General features: G+C 55.3%; 1 protein-coding gene across 1 annotated transcript; it reads right to left on the reverse strand.

The window, feature by feature from the left end:
* Nucleotides 1-11,303: 11,303 nt before the first annotated feature.
* On the reverse strand, nt 11,304-11,786 carry TWIST2 (twist family bHLH transcription factor 2). Its single transcript, XM_047082617.1, has one exon. The coding sequence runs from the start codon at nt 11,784-11,786 to the stop codon at nt 11,304-11,306; it is 483 nt and encodes a 160-aa protein (XP_046938573.1).
* Between the last annotated feature and the right edge of the window lie 3,050 nt (nt 11,787-14,836).

Raw genomic sequence — 14,836 nt, forward strand, 5'->3', positions numbered from 1 at the left:
AGTGAGTGTCACTTAGGTCCCCTGAATGTTCGCTGGTGGCTTCCGTGGGACAGCGACCTGGGTGTCCCCACCGCACTCCGTCTGTGGCCACACGCTGCAGGTGATGGGTGCCGCACGAAGCATGGGGCTTCGATGGGGTAAAGTGAATGCATCCCCTTGGCTTCACCAGGAAGCCTGATTTTCTATTAGCTTCGACAGCAGATGCGGCCAGGGAGTTAGCTGAGTGGGTGGACATCGGGACACCGAGGCCTGGCCTGCTTTGGGGACAGTAAGAAGGGCAGGTGAGTGGGAGGGAGGGGGCAGTCTGTGTGTTGCTCACCCAGGGGCACCAAATTTGGTTCACGTCACCTGGATGGTATGTCTGAAAACCAACTGCACAATTAAGGGCCAGAGACCCCCGCTTTGTGCCCTATCCTGACTGGAGTGCGGGCCCCAGTGTCCCGAGGCTCGCAGTGCATGTGGATACGCCCGAGGCTCCTGTTCAGGTACTCGGAAGCAGGAGAGAGGAGAGCAGAGGGTCTGGGTGCACGGCGAATGTGTGTAACCCGCTGACAGATCAGAGTGTGGCCCCTCTGCAGCCGGGAACCCACGCGGGGCTGACAGATGGGGGCCCCGACATAACATGTGCCGGCTCGAGGTGACCCAGGCTCCCGGCAGGACAGGTGCACAACCAGGGGTGCGGACAACCAGGTCCCCTCCTGCTGTCTCTCCCTGGAGCCCTCCTTGTCAGCACGTGGGGACTCTCTGTCTCTCTCCCTCCCTCCCTGGTGGCCGTCCCTCTAGTGGGGCAGGGGACCGGGAATGGATAGACAGCACCGTCCTTTGCTCTGGGCAACCCCACTCTCCTGGGAAGGTTCTCTGGGACCTGCTCCCAGTTCTGAGCCCTTCTGCCTGGATTCCCTAGACGCTAACAATCCATGAGCCCAACACGATCTTTGTGGTTTCTGTGAGTGTCTCAAAGTGCTGACTGTGCAACACCATGAAGGTGAGAGTGTTTAAAAAAGAAACAGAGCTGGATCGTGGCCACGGAAGCCCCGGGAAAGCCACTGTGCCGCCCCCTCCCTCCGGTGTGGGTCCCGAGGGCACAGGAGGCTCAGGAGACACGGCAAGGTGGACGGATCAGGGGAGGAAGGAGAGGAAACACCGCCCCATTGGCCGGAATGACCTCGCGCCACCGTCCTGCCTGCACCGTCTCTGGGGACAGCACAAGAGCACACGCACCACCCTTTGTTCTATTCCCAGCCCCGGGGGGAGAGGGATTCACTGAGAGGAGCAGCCCTGAGCCGCAGGCCCCGCTTTTCAGGAATCATCATGTCCCTGGTGGCAGCATCGACCTCTCCAGGGTCTCTCTGAGCCTGAAATGGTCTGACCCACCGACAGGCCTGGGGAGACCACTGCTGGATGGGTCAAAATGTCCATGGACCGCCCCCCCCCCGCGCCCCACTACACATGGGGAAAATGCCCCCTGCTTTCGGCTGGGTGCACTGCAAATGACTCACAAGCTGGGGCCACCCCTTCCCCATCCGTCACCCCCAAAAGTGTGAGAAGACTCAGTCCATGGGGGGGGCTTCCAGAGAGATAACTGACGGGCCACCAAAACCAAAGCGTGGGCAACGAAATGTCAAGTGTGTTATCAGAGTTCTTGGATGTATTTTTTTTTTTTTTAGGACCACATTAGGAAATAGATTTCCAAAGAGAAAGAGAAACGTTTTCAGGCAGGGATACCTTGAAGGGAAGGATAATGTGGTAAGCACAGAATCACGTGGATAAACCGAATAGCGCCTCTGGAAAGGGGCGAGAAGCTGAAGGTTTAACACCTCCCCCCCCCGTCGGCCCCGCCGCAGTCCTACTTGTTACCAGAGAGACCCACGGTCTGTGTCACAGGATATTTTGGGGTTTGTAAAATACACATAATTGACATTTATCGTTTTGACCATTTTAAAGTATAAAGTCCAGCGGAAGTAAGCGCACAGCCCTCACGCTGTTGTGCAAGCATCATCACTATCTATTTCTAGAACTTTTTCATCGCCCCGAACAGAAATCCCACACCCGTTAAGCAATTCTGTCCCAGGCCCCCTCCTCCGGGCCCTGGAAGCCACAGATGCACTTTGGCCTCTTCCGGATCTTTCGTCCAGATGGAATCCTACCACATTCGGTCTCCTGCGCGTGACTTCTGAGACTCAGCGTCGCGTTTCCAGGGTCCGTCCGTGTCACAGCAGGTGCCGCCGGCGTCTCGCTCGTTCTTACGGCTGAACATCCCACCGTGGGGCTAGCCCGCATTTTACTGACCCCGCAGCCGGCAGACGCCCTTACTATTTTCACCTTGCGGCTCTCGCGAGCAGCGCTGCAATGAGCACACACGCGCACGTTTTTCGGTGGAGACCCTGCTTTCGATTTCTGGGGGGGGGGGGGCGTACAGCCAGCGGGGAGTGGCCTGGTCACACTGACTCACAGAATACTGACAGCTGCAGGGCATCAGAAACTCACTCCCTCATTCACATAGAGGGAAACTGAGTCCCGGAGAGGCGACGCCTTACCCAGGCCACGCGCAACCGCGGGCTGAGAGCGGGAGTGTCCCCCCCCCCACGTTCAGCTTCAGGAAAGTCTCGTTGATCCCCTAGACCCAAGACAATGGGTTCGCCCAACAGATTAACTCGGGGGCCCAGCCGGCTCCTACAGAGGCCACAGACTGTGGTTTCCGCCTAATTAAAATTTCCCCAAACAGAAAAATGCCACGCAGGAGGAGTTTACCAAGGGAAAGTATTCCATACGGTGTCTTCTGGGAACAGTGACTTCAATAAATCGCAAAACCCACCGTGGAGAGTCACGCTGGTTACACGGAGCCACGGGCGCTGGAAAGCCCTCCCAGTGCGCGGGTTATCGGTTCCCGTCGTGCAGGATCGCGCAGGGGAAAGCAGGTGGGCGCCCCGGGGACCCAGAAAGGCACCCCAGCCTCGCCCTCTGTCTGCGCACACTGCCCTTCCCCTCGTGCTGCCTGGAAAAAGGAACATTATGTAACTAGCAGTAAACGAGATTTGCTGCATCTTTCTTTTTTTTTTTTTTTTTTTTTTTATTTATTTTTGGGACAGAGAGAGACAGAGCATGAACGGGGGAGGGGCAGAGAGAGAGGGAGACACAGAATCGGAAACAGGCTCCAGGCTCCGAGCCATCAGCCCAGAGCCCGACGCGGGGCTCGAACTCACGGACCGCGAGATCGTGACCTGGCTGAAGTCGGACGCTCAACCGACTGCGCCACCCAGGCGCCCCTGCTGCATCTTTCAAAAAAGAAACGTACACCACAAGAGATGGGTTTGGAGAATGTGCACACGGCACTGTCGTGCCAGTGACAGTGGCCGGGCACTTGCCTGACGCCCCTTGGAACAAAGAGGCGAAAACACTTGTAAAGTCACTGTGGCCTGGGTGGCCTCCTGCCCGGGGCGTGGAGGCAGAAGAATTGAGGTGGCCTTGCTGGGTGTGAATGAAGCGTCCTTTTTCCGGGAAGGCGGGCAGCGTGTTTATTCTGATAAAGCATTTTCCGTTCCCTCCCGAGGGGCCCGGAGGGAAGAAGTGATCCGTGTGCCTCCAGCAGGCAGCACGGGGGGAGGCATCGCGGCACCCAAGCCCGGGCCTTGCGTTTTCTCATCAAGGGGCCTCCACCCGCTCGGTCGCCCCGTCACCTTTTCCCTTTAATACATCGCGAGACGCTGGATTCACGTGTGAGGAGCCTTTGGAGACCCACGAGGAGAGCAGATGGCTCAGCGATGAAATTATAGGAAAGCGTCCATTTCTGAAATGTCACTAAACAAAAGTGGGCGCAGCATAAGAGCTATCTTGAGACGAGTCAGCAGGTACATACATCACGGCCCTCACTTTGTGCTTATTGAAGTAGGAGAGGATCCCTATCCTCAAAAAGGAGTCCACAGGGGAGCTTTGGAATTGGCAGTGATTTAACATCCAGCAAAATCGCCTTAAGTTAATTCTTCCCCCCGAGTGTTTCACCGTGTGGACCCTTCCTCACACCTCAGCAACTCCACGAGAGATGAGCTCTGTGCGCACGGAGATCCGCCTCGGCCCTACCGACGATGCCACGAAACACCAGTGTGCGCTCATGGGGTCACCACGCGGTCCCCGGGGGGTTTGGGGTGGCTGAGGCCACTCAGGTTGCACGAGAGGAAAAAAAAATAAAACCAGGATACATCAGGTTTCCTAGGGTCCAGATCTCTGGCACACTTCTGTTCTGGAACCACTGGAGCAGCTTTCTTAGGAAATAGTAATGATGGGCAATTAAGGACAGGGAGTCACCGAGCCCAGGCGGGGGGGGGGGGGGGGGGGGCCTGGGTGGACCTCGTTCACGAGCTGCACCAAACTTCCCAGACCCACAACCGCCCGATCCCGGCGTGTTTCCTCGCCACTGTGGTTGTGCTGTCGCTGGGACCTGACGACGGGCTTTCTGTTCACCCTTTATCGCTTATCATAATATGAAAATGTACGTGGGCTTCGGATAACAGTAATAACAACACAGAGGAGCGCTCAGCTAAAGAAGACAAGAAGGAAAGCTGGGTGTAGGGGTGGGTGGTGAAGGGCACGGCTGGGGAGGAAGTGCTCACCAGGCAGGAAAAAATGTGCAAAGGATCAAATCCTTCTCTCCGGGTTTCCCACCCACGCACGCAGACATCACCAGAGAGGAAAATCAGTTTTGATTATAGTTAGGGACCCATTTCTATGTGGTTCGCGTTTGCGAACGGTTTAAATTCGGGAAAACCCGTTTTCGGTGAGGATGCTGTTGGTCTGCGGGGCTCAATCACGTGAAGGCAACACGTCTCAATTGGAGACAGAAAATCACGCCTTCCCCTCCCTCCTTTCCTTCCCAATTTGCAGCAAATCAGGCGTTTAAATCCCAGAGAAAGGACAGACACCTCACAGGTGGTCTCGTAAGAACGGGATTCTCGGTCCACGCAGCCTCCTGGAAGTCGGCGCAGGACCTCCTAACCCCGCAGGCCAGCCTGCCTTCGGTCCTTCCACTGAGCCAGACGTCTCTGGCTGACAGTCACTCTGCACCCCCGGGTCCGAAAAGTCAAACAACGCAAGTGGCTTTTGGTTTCTGATCCCCCTGCACACCCTTCACGAGCCAAATCTACTTTAAGAACCGAGATCAAGGAAAGGAAATAGCAGTTTGATCTTTTATTTCTAGAGCTCTCGTTGGAAGGAAGACGCTGCCTGCTTCTTCCAGAACGTTAAATCAAAGTAGAACACACAAAGAAATCCACCGTGGCAGTAGACAGAGTCAGAGACTGTAAACTATGGGCCTGTGTTTTCTTTTAGGGAGTTTGTTTATTTTACAAGCTGTCCCTTCTGGAGCCCCCACTTGCCACGGAAGCAGGGAAAAAAAAAAAAAAAGAAAGAAAGAAAGAAAAGAAAAAAAAAGATCTCTTGAATCTCTTAAGAGACATGCTCAGAGTAAGAGAAAAGTTAGCGTGGCATTTTGTTTGCTTAGCAGTAGTAAAACAGCATTAACAACAAAAATGTGGGCATTTTTTTTTCCTCCAGGAGGAAACCGGCTAAAGTTTCCCTTCCCGATTCCTCCCTCCTCGAAGCAAAAGGCTAAAATCCTGCCCTAAGTTGTTCTGTGCTGAGTGGCCCTGTCTGGTGCTCGGGAAAGTCTCAGGGTGGGACCACAGACCTCGGCTACGGGGTTGGGATTTGATGTCTGGTCACCATCAAAGGGTTAATGAAAACCAAGGTTTCTGCCCAAATCTTTCCTGAGTCAGTCACACACCAGATCTCCACGTTCAGAAAAACAAATGTGAACTCTGTCAAAAACGAAACAGTGGGACATACAAATCTAATGCCAGACAACATAACTAAATTTACCATTTCCACCCCCCCCCACCAATGATGCTGATGACTATTTTTTTAAAGGCCAAATGTGAGCTAAAAAGAAAAAGTATTTTCCAGTAACTGAAAGCTCTTTGGGTTACCCTTCATTTCACTGATGGGGAAATTGTGATCGAAAGAGAGGGGGATGTGCCAATTTTAAAGGTATTGGTCTTAGAAGTTGAGAAGTAAAGTTACGATTCTATAGAGGAGGTCACGAGAAGCCGGGTCCTCTCCATCCCCCCCCCCCAGTCAAGTAACAGAAGAAAGCGTATCGGGATGGGAAACCGGGTTCTAAGCACCAAGTGTCCACAGACCCCACGCGCTGAGCTCCCTCAACCACGGGCTTCGTACACATAATCGCAGGTGTCTGTTACTCTGAACCGTTGAGCTGCACGAAAAGCAATACTGATATTCAAAGCAGGCAAAACACTGTTTTGGTTCAAAACGACTCTATCTTCAATTAACCATTAGAAGTTTCTCTCGTGCCGGAATGAGGCTGCCTGCTGGCTTTCCCAGTTTCTGACTCTAGTCTCCTAGAGCAAGACCACCCTTAGTAGTCACTGAAGAAAAATCCCATTGTGACCTAGTTTACATCAGCATGAAAATCACATCGTTAATGTCACTGTATCGCATTCCAAAACAAACATTAAATTAAGGCACATTTAATATAACTAAATTGCGTTCGAAGGTTTACCACTGAACCAAACACAAAATATGTTCCTAGAACAAACAAATATTACTTTAAAACGACCATGACTGAGTTTAGGGTTTGATCTCTCCCTCTCCTTCTCTCTCTCTCTCTCTCTCCCTCTCTCTTTTTCCTCTTCCTCTGTGTATGGCTCTAAATACTAAAACTTTAATCTCTACACCTCTTGGTGAATAATTTTTACAAATCGCGGGCTTTAGAATTATGTGTGTGTTTCACGCAGGTCAGTGTAGATTTAGTATCTAAAAAGGAAACGCTGGGTCCGTTTGGGGTAAATATTTCATAAAATTTATTTGAAAAATATTTTGTTTCTGAGGATAGGAATAAATACCAGGATTGATTGCTATTTCTCCTCTCAGATTTCCCGGGATTCCACTCTAAGAATTACAAGGAACCGCCTTTAACTCTACATTGGAAACACACAGGGATCTACACATTCTGAAAACAAGTACAACAGGCAAATGACATCAAGAAAAAAAATGGGCTCAAAACCACATTTTTAGTTTATTACCCCAAGACGAGGCATAATAATTCCTTCTATAATGTGCTTGTTTGGATATATGAAAAATTTTAAATTCTTGTGGAATATCTTTCCTTGAAACTTTTCATTCTGAGGTAACTGCAGATTCACATGAAGTTGTAAGGAATAATACAGAGAAATTCCCTTATACTCTTTACTTAAGTTTCCCCCAATGGTAACATCTTGCAAAACTATAATGTAATATCGCAACCGGGAAATTGACACTAATACAATTTCCACGACTTAGCTCACATTTCACCAGTTTTACGTGCACTTGTGCGTGCGTGTGTGCGTGCGTTTCATTCTATACAACTTTATCACACGTGGACACTCAGGTGACCGTGCGGAATATCTTTTTAAAGAGTTTCTGTTTGCCGTATTCCATCTGGCCTTTACTTTTGAAGGCATCCTGTCTGTATCTCTTAGGTTAGATTCTCCTTCTCCTTTATGGCTGCTTCTTGGCTACAGTAACTTACTCACCTCTTCTTTGAGTTTTATTGCCTCATCCGTGAACTCTTTGCTGGTGGAGAACTTTGTATTTGGTTTGCTTTCTGCAACACATTTATCCTTTCCCAGGAAGAGACACATACATAAACAGACATTCCAGCATGCATTCACGGAGTTTTTAAAGACACCAGGGAGAATAGATTAATATAAATACTAAGCTTAAAAACTGTCATAAAAGTTCAGCCTTTAAAATTGGCTTATTAAAATATTTGTTTTTTTTTTAAGCCCAGATTTAAACTAAACTTATGAGTTATAGTGCTCTGCTCAGAGAGAGTTTACGTTATGGTCTTTTTGCCAGGCTAGAGGAATCTGGCATCTGTAATGTCCGTCCGGAATAGAGTGGAACAGGGAAGATGGAAACTCCGTTCTTTCGGGCTCAAGACTTGTCTGAAAACAGCATGGTTGTCAGAAAACCTCAATAAAATACTATATTTCAAACGACCTCAAGCAGCCACTCTCAAAGCCCCATCCCACCAGCCCCCACTCCGGCCAGATGCATCAGGCAAGGTTGAAAGCATAGCTTCAGATACTTAGACAATACCCACATCTCGGAGGTCAGCTCCCTATACTGCATCTTACTGATGGCTATTTTATAACAAAACATCACTTCTATTTCTGGGAGCTCAGTCTCTCGGTCCACTTCTTCTGATCAATCAAAAGCTCTCCTGGGATTCTGCACATACATTCTCCACGGGGAATTAATTTTGAGATCGGTTAGCATTCCAAATAGAGCAGTTAACAAACACCTCCAAGAAGGAAGTGCCCAAGAGGGAGGAACAGGCTTACACACTTTTCAAATGGTGAGAGGGTCATACTCGGTTCTGCAAAGTGAGTACAAGTTCTCGGGGGACAGAGAGCAGGGATGAAAAGTAGTTTGTTGAGTACAGTAACCTACTGAAAATCTGCGTATTGCACGAGTCAGGGAAGATGTTTTCTTTAATGACAAAGCAGAGAATAGGAAAAGTGTCTGCTAATCGTCCCCTTCCTCCAAGCCAGGTGCCTCTGACCCTGCTTCTAATGAGAATACTAAAAGTTTCTTTTGAGTTTTGTCCGATTCGATGAACCCAGCTGACCGTCCAAAGACACCTGATTTATTGTGTATTTGTGTGTTTAAATACCAGGCCAAAGAAGAAAGCCAGGGTAAATATTAGCACCAGCTGAACCCTCCACCATTTTCTGTGCTTCTCTTTATATCAAAGGACAATTTAGGCTTTTTATGGTTGCTGCTGTTCGTCTGGACACATGTGAAAGCATCTCATGTTAAGACATTAAAATCACACGCGATTTACTGAAAAGTCTAGAAACTGTTTGCTGATACAGATAACTAACACCCTGTCAGTTAAAAATGTTGCAAATAAATAACAAATGTCATTTAGCAACATTTTCAGGAAATCAAACCAATCATGATTGTATTTCTATTCACAGTGTGATAAAAACAAACAAAAAATACAAAAACGCTTGCCTAACGAGTCTGATTAAGTAAAAACAAGGTGTATCCATAATCATTAGTGTATCAAAAATTTACACGTGTCCCTTCTCTTCTCGTAGAGCGTGGTTATCTCCCTAAAGAAACTGGTTTACTAGAATTAGCCTGTTACATCCAAGTATATAAAAATAAAAATACATGGGCCCCCATGTGATCATTTGCTCTCTAGCTGAATGTGTTATCTGCTATATTTTTCCCCCAAAAAATCAACACTTTTAATGAACAAGGTGCTGCCTTTTATTTTTAGATAATCTTTACTTGTGATCTATGTCTGATTCTCTAAGTTGGAGGAATGTAATTATTTTTAAATGAATTTTAAGTGATTTTACTAAATTTTTCATTAAGGTAATGTCTCCTGGAATATGCTTTCAATAATTTTCTGGAGGGAAGTCTTAATGATAATTCTGTTGACATTTCCCTTAAACAAAGCTACGCATGTATGTTTAACAAAGATGACATTCCTCGTCTGTTTGTCCTTTCTTCAGATGTGATGCAAACTATGGATGGTAAAAAGGGTAAATGGAATTAGCTAATGGAAGCTCATAATTTAGGCAGCAGAACCCAGAATTAATGTATTAACCCCCTGTAGCATTTTAGTGCTCAGCCAATCCAAACTTTCTTCCCTAGAAAAATACGTGATTGAGAAACTTTCCATCTGTTTTTGACAAAGATAGGAGAAGATACCCGTGTTATTCTCCACTAAAAATCCTTTTTTAAAAAACCTACAAAACAATCGTTATCTTAGGGGGCCGTTTCAGCAAAAGAATTTTCAGTGGCACAGAATAAGAACTTTTTAAAAATCCACCTGTGCTGGACAGCAAAAACATTTGGAGATATTAGAGACCCACAGAAAAAAAAGAAAGATGTGTTTGGGAGCACGGGCGGGGGCACGCTCAGGATTAATCTAAATTCCTTCTGTGTGAAGTAGAGACTTAGAAAAACACTGCGAGATGAACAATGAGCACGAAACCAAAGCATACGAGGTAGTGAGGATTTCTAGCCCCCCCCCCCCCTACATCTTGCACCCTCCCACTGCCCAAGAGGGTCCTTTGGAAGGGAGATGCCCACCGGCCTCACCGAGCCTTCTGGAAAGGACGGCGCCTCCGGAGTTAAGCTGGTCTAGAGGGACTTCCAAGGTGTCTCCTGAAAGGGAGCCGGTGCAGGGCGCCCTGAGCGCTCTTCCGGAGCAAACCAGAATTTCCAAGGCTCTCGGCGGCTGCGTCCCCTCCGCCTCCTCCCGCGCGGGGCCTGGCCCGCCCCGCCTGTCCCTTCCCGCAAACCCGCTTCCCAGCCCGGCCCCGTCGCGCGACGCTGCGAGGCCGGGACGCAGCGCGGGCAGAGAGCCCCGTCCCGGACTCTTCCAGGTTCAAGGCTGGAACCAGAGGCTCCCGGCTCCACCTGCCTGCGGGCCACGGGGTTCCGACCCCCCGCCCCCCGCCCGCCACCGCCCCGTCCAGGGCCGCCCCCGGCCCAGGCGCTGCGGTCTCGGCGCCCCGGTTCCGGCCCTGTCTCCCGCGCTCCCGGGCAGGGCCGCCCCGGGCTGTCCCGCCGCAGCGGCCCCGGAGCCGCCAGCGCAGGACGGCGTCCTCCCGCCCTCCCCGGGACAGCCTGGCCGCCGGCCCGCGGCTCTGCGCCCCTCCCGGCCGGCCGGGCTCCCGAAGTCCGCGAGAGCCGCGCGTCCGCACCACGAACGCGCCCCGCGGCTCCGCGGGCAGAGGGCGAAGCCGCCGCCCGGCGCAGCCCGGCTCCGGCAGCCTCCCGCGCGGCCTCGGCCCCGCAGGGCGCACCGGGCAGAGGCTTCCCGTCCCTCCGCCCCTGCCGGCCGCCCGCCCGCGGCTCCTCCGATGCCCTCTCCCCCCGACAGTCACCCACAGGCGCCAAGGATGGGGAAGGACGCCTGTCACCGGCCGCCACCCCACCCCACCGCCGACTGACACCCAGCGGGGAGGTCTGCAAGAGGCCGCCAGGGTGCCCCTGGGACCCGGGAGCTTCCCGGCCGACCCCCATCTGCCGCCGCGAGCCAACACGCACCCCGAGCACGCGGCCGCGGGCCGCGGGGCCTCCCCGAGGAGGGCGGCACGGGCCGCCCGCCCCCCCCACACCCCCTCCCCGCCCCACCCCCACCGCCACCCCCCAGCCGCGGAGGGCGCCGGTCGCGCGCGCAGCACCTACCCTGGCGCGCGGGTCCGGACGTGGGTGGCGCGGCGCTAGTGGGAGGCCGACATGGACCACGCGCCCTCCATGCGCCACACGGAGAAGGCGTAGCTGAGGCGCTCGTGGGCCACGTAGCTGCAGCTGGCCATCTTATTGTCCATCTCGTCGCTCTGCAGGACCTGGTAGAGGAAGTCTATGTACCTGGCGGCCAGCTTGAGCGTCTGGATCTTGCTGAGCTTGTCCGAGGGCAGCGTGGGGATGATCTTGCGCAGCGCCGCGAAGGCCTCGTTCAGCGACTGGGTGCGCTGGCGCTCGCGCACGTTGGCCAGGATGCGCTGGCTCTGCAGCTCCTCGAAGGACTGCGCGCTCGGGCTGCCCTTCCTGCCGCGCTTGCCCGGGGTCGGGCTGCCATCTTCGCTCGACTTCTTGCTGTAGCGCCGCTTCCGGCCGAAGCGCTTGGGCTGCCTCTCGAGCTCCTCCTCGCTGGTGCCCAGGCTGTCCACGGGGGACACGGGCGAGCTGGAGCCCTCCTCCATGGCGCCCGCCCGGCGCGCTTGGGGCTGGGGGCGGGGGGCGCGGGGCGGGGGGCGGGGGGGGCGGGCGCCGGGCGCCGAGCGCGCGCCGCTGGCCAAGCCCGCGGTCGCCGAGCACACGCTCCCGGAGCTGCTGGAAAGGCTCTGATTTCAAGGCCGGCTCGTGCAAAACCGAGGTCTCCGGGAGAGGAAGTTATTCTAACTTTTTTGGAAACTCTAGCCGGGCTGGGTTGCTAAATAGTTGTCAGGAGCGAGGGCGGCGCGCTGATTGGCCGCGGCGGCCGGGGGCAGGACGAGCTCTGGGGCCTTCGCCGGCCGCCCCCGCCCCCCGGCGCGGCACTTTCAGTTTTGCCTCCCCCTTCGGCCCCGGCCGCGGCGGGCACCCCGGAGGCCGGGCCCTCTCGCGCGCCGCGCGCGCCCCCACCCCGGGATCCGACCACCCTCCGGCCGCCCGGCGCCCTGGGCATCGCGGACCCGCTTTGTCTGCCGCTTAACGCGCAGATCCGGCTCCGCCGAGGCTGCGGGATCTCCCGGGGGCGCGAGGGCGCGAGGGCGCGAGGGCGCGAGGGGCACGGGAGCCGAGTCCTACCCTAGAGGCGCTCCCAGGAGGTGAGGACCAGGCGGGGAGCCCCCGGGGGTGCCCGGCCTGTGCGCTCCTTGGCTGCCCAACCCCCGCCCCCGGGCGCGCCGCGAGTCCGCGCGGCGACCCTCACCGTCAGCCCGGGGTGGAGGACGTGCGCGGCCAGGGGTCCCGGCGCCCGGACTACGGGCGTGCGGACACCCGGGAGCCCGCGGACGTGCCGCTGGCCTCGCGCGCGCCGCGGGAATCAGGCCACGCGCGCCGGCTCTGCCCAGGCTTTGTGTCCGCTGTGGTTTCCCACCCTGACTTTCTGGGGATCCCCGGCCCCGACGCCCTTTGCAGACCCTCCTTCTAAGTGCTTTCTCACTGGAGCGCCGCAGCAGCGAGCCTCTGCGGGAGCGCCCGGTGCCCACCGCGCCCACCTGCTCGGCCCTGCCCGCGATGCCGGGTGCGGGGCGGGCGCGACCGTCAGGCCCCTCGCGCGGGGTCCCAGCCTCTGCGCTCCCCTTCTGCTTCGCGCGCCGGCGTGGGGACGGAGGGCAGTGTGGGGAGCTGCGCCGCCTCCCCTGCGCCGGGCGCCTGCGGGCAGGAGGGCGCGGGGCGGCGGGAGCGCGGGGCCCGGCCTCGGCGGGCGACACCGCGGACCCCGGCCCCGCGCCATCTGGACGCCGCGCGCGGGCGCGTTTGAAGTGGTCCGGGGGGCTCTTTGTTCGCCAGGCCGCTCTGGCTCCGGGCCTGGAGGTGGTTTACGGCTTTGATGCCTTTGAACCTATTCCCAGGTGACCCGGGCTCAATTAGGCCCGGGCCTGAGCCGGGCTGTCAGGCAAGCCGCTTGATCAAGGGCGGGCTGGGCCCTTTTATTGAAGTTGAACTCGGGGCGGCGGAGCGCTGGGCCTCCGCGGCTCCTGGGCCGCCGGGCGGGCCGCGACCACCGCGTTAGGAAACCCGCGGGCCGCTCAAGGGATCATTTCCCTAGCAGTGAGCGGAGCAGAGGCCTGGGAAGTTCAGGCCCTCGCACAGAGGTGGCCGTTGGCAGTTTCTGACCCACCCGCTGGCTTCTTGATCCTGTGACTGAAGGGTCCTGCCCAGTCGGCTCGCGCAGCCCCACCCCGCCAGACCGCCCCTTCCCCTGCTCTGGGAAGGCCCGCAGTTGATCTGGCTTTCTATATCGTTCTCTAAACTTAGAAAGTAAATGTGAGGGACCAAAGAGGCCAAGAGGGAAGCCTGCTTCCCACCCGTCCTGCCCGCGAGGCACAGGCTTTCCAGGGCTTCCTGCTCCTTCCCAGACTCGCCTTGGACCGTCTGCCTGGCTCACCGCAGGACCTCAGCGATCTGCTGCCCTTTTCCAACTCCATGTGTCACTAAGCCTGGGGAGGCCGAAGACCCAGGCCCCCGTGTTGGCCCAGCTTAAATCAGCCCCGTGACAGACTCCCCACGCTGGAGGCTCCCCAAGCTGGAGAGAGCAGATCCTGCCCTTGGAGTCTGCCCTGCCCCCCCCCGCCCCCATCTCTGTGTCTCCTCCTGGTGATCCGCAGCAGAACACCTTCTAGAAGTCAGGTCTAAGAGTCAGTCATCTGCCTACATCGCAGCAGTAACCCAGGCAGGCTAGAGGCACACTGACAAAGGGCTGAAACCTAATGTCCACGCCACACGTCCCGTATAGGCAAGAGTCTCGTTTCAAAAATGGCCTTAAGAACGTCCCCCTGAGACATCACTCAGAAGCGCCTCTGACAAGTGTTGGTGATAACACTTTCTGCTTCTACCATTTCAACACTTCCTCCCCGTGCATGTGGCAGCTGGGTGCCCACTCTCCTTCCATCGTTCTTCTGTTGCTTCTCAAACCGCGGGGCATGGCAGGCCAAGATGACCTTCCTCCGACCTTGGCAGGCCCTGGGCTGCAGGAGCACTCTGGTGGCATGTGTAGGGGGAGGAGGGCCGTCCACTCTGCCCAGTCCTGTAGTCTGGTGCTGGATGTGTTTGGCTTTGCTGGGCAGCACAGTGTGTGGTCCCCTGGATGCCTAGAGTTTGGGTGTGAGCGTCGGTTTTCAGGAGGGAGCACAGCAGGCGTGGCCCTGCCAGGGCAGCAGACCCCGGGTTCCAGGGTGGTTCTAGAGCCACTGTTTTCCGGGTGCAGTAAGGCAGGAGCCCCAGTGCTGCGGCACGATCTGGAAGTGAGCTCGAGCTCTGCCCCGAGCCTGCTTACTCAGCTCCCTGGCAGGTTTAGCGTGGCCTCTGATAAGTCACTTTCCGTGTGGACCAGCCAGTGCAGGCCGGGCCATTCTCTACAAAGGAGCCCTGCCCGAGTCCCCACCCCCCACCTCTGGACTGGGGTCTGGAAGGGGTACACTAGGGCCCTCCCCAGGACGTGCAGGTTCTTGACAGCGTTAACGCTCACTTGTAATGTGGGCCAACGTTGTCCTTTGACACACTTGTGTGCCTTTAAGATCAAATCAAAGTTGTTCTTGCAACAAAC

This window comes from Lynx rufus, unplaced genomic scaffold (assembly GCF_022079265.1).
Source record: "Lynx rufus isolate CCGP_SWC_20201006 ecotype Redwood Valley unplaced genomic scaffold, mLynRuf1.p SCAF_2, whole genome shotgun sequence".
NCBI classification, from domain to species: domain Eukaryota; kingdom Metazoa; phylum Chordata; class Mammalia; order Carnivora; family Felidae; genus Lynx; species Lynx rufus.

Bases quoted from the DNA above. Each gene is read 5' to 3' on its own strand.
- TWIST2 (XM_047082617.1), bottom strand. From the start codon at position 11,786: ATGGAGGAGGGCTCCAGCTCGCCCGTGTCCCCCGTGGACAGCCTGGGC.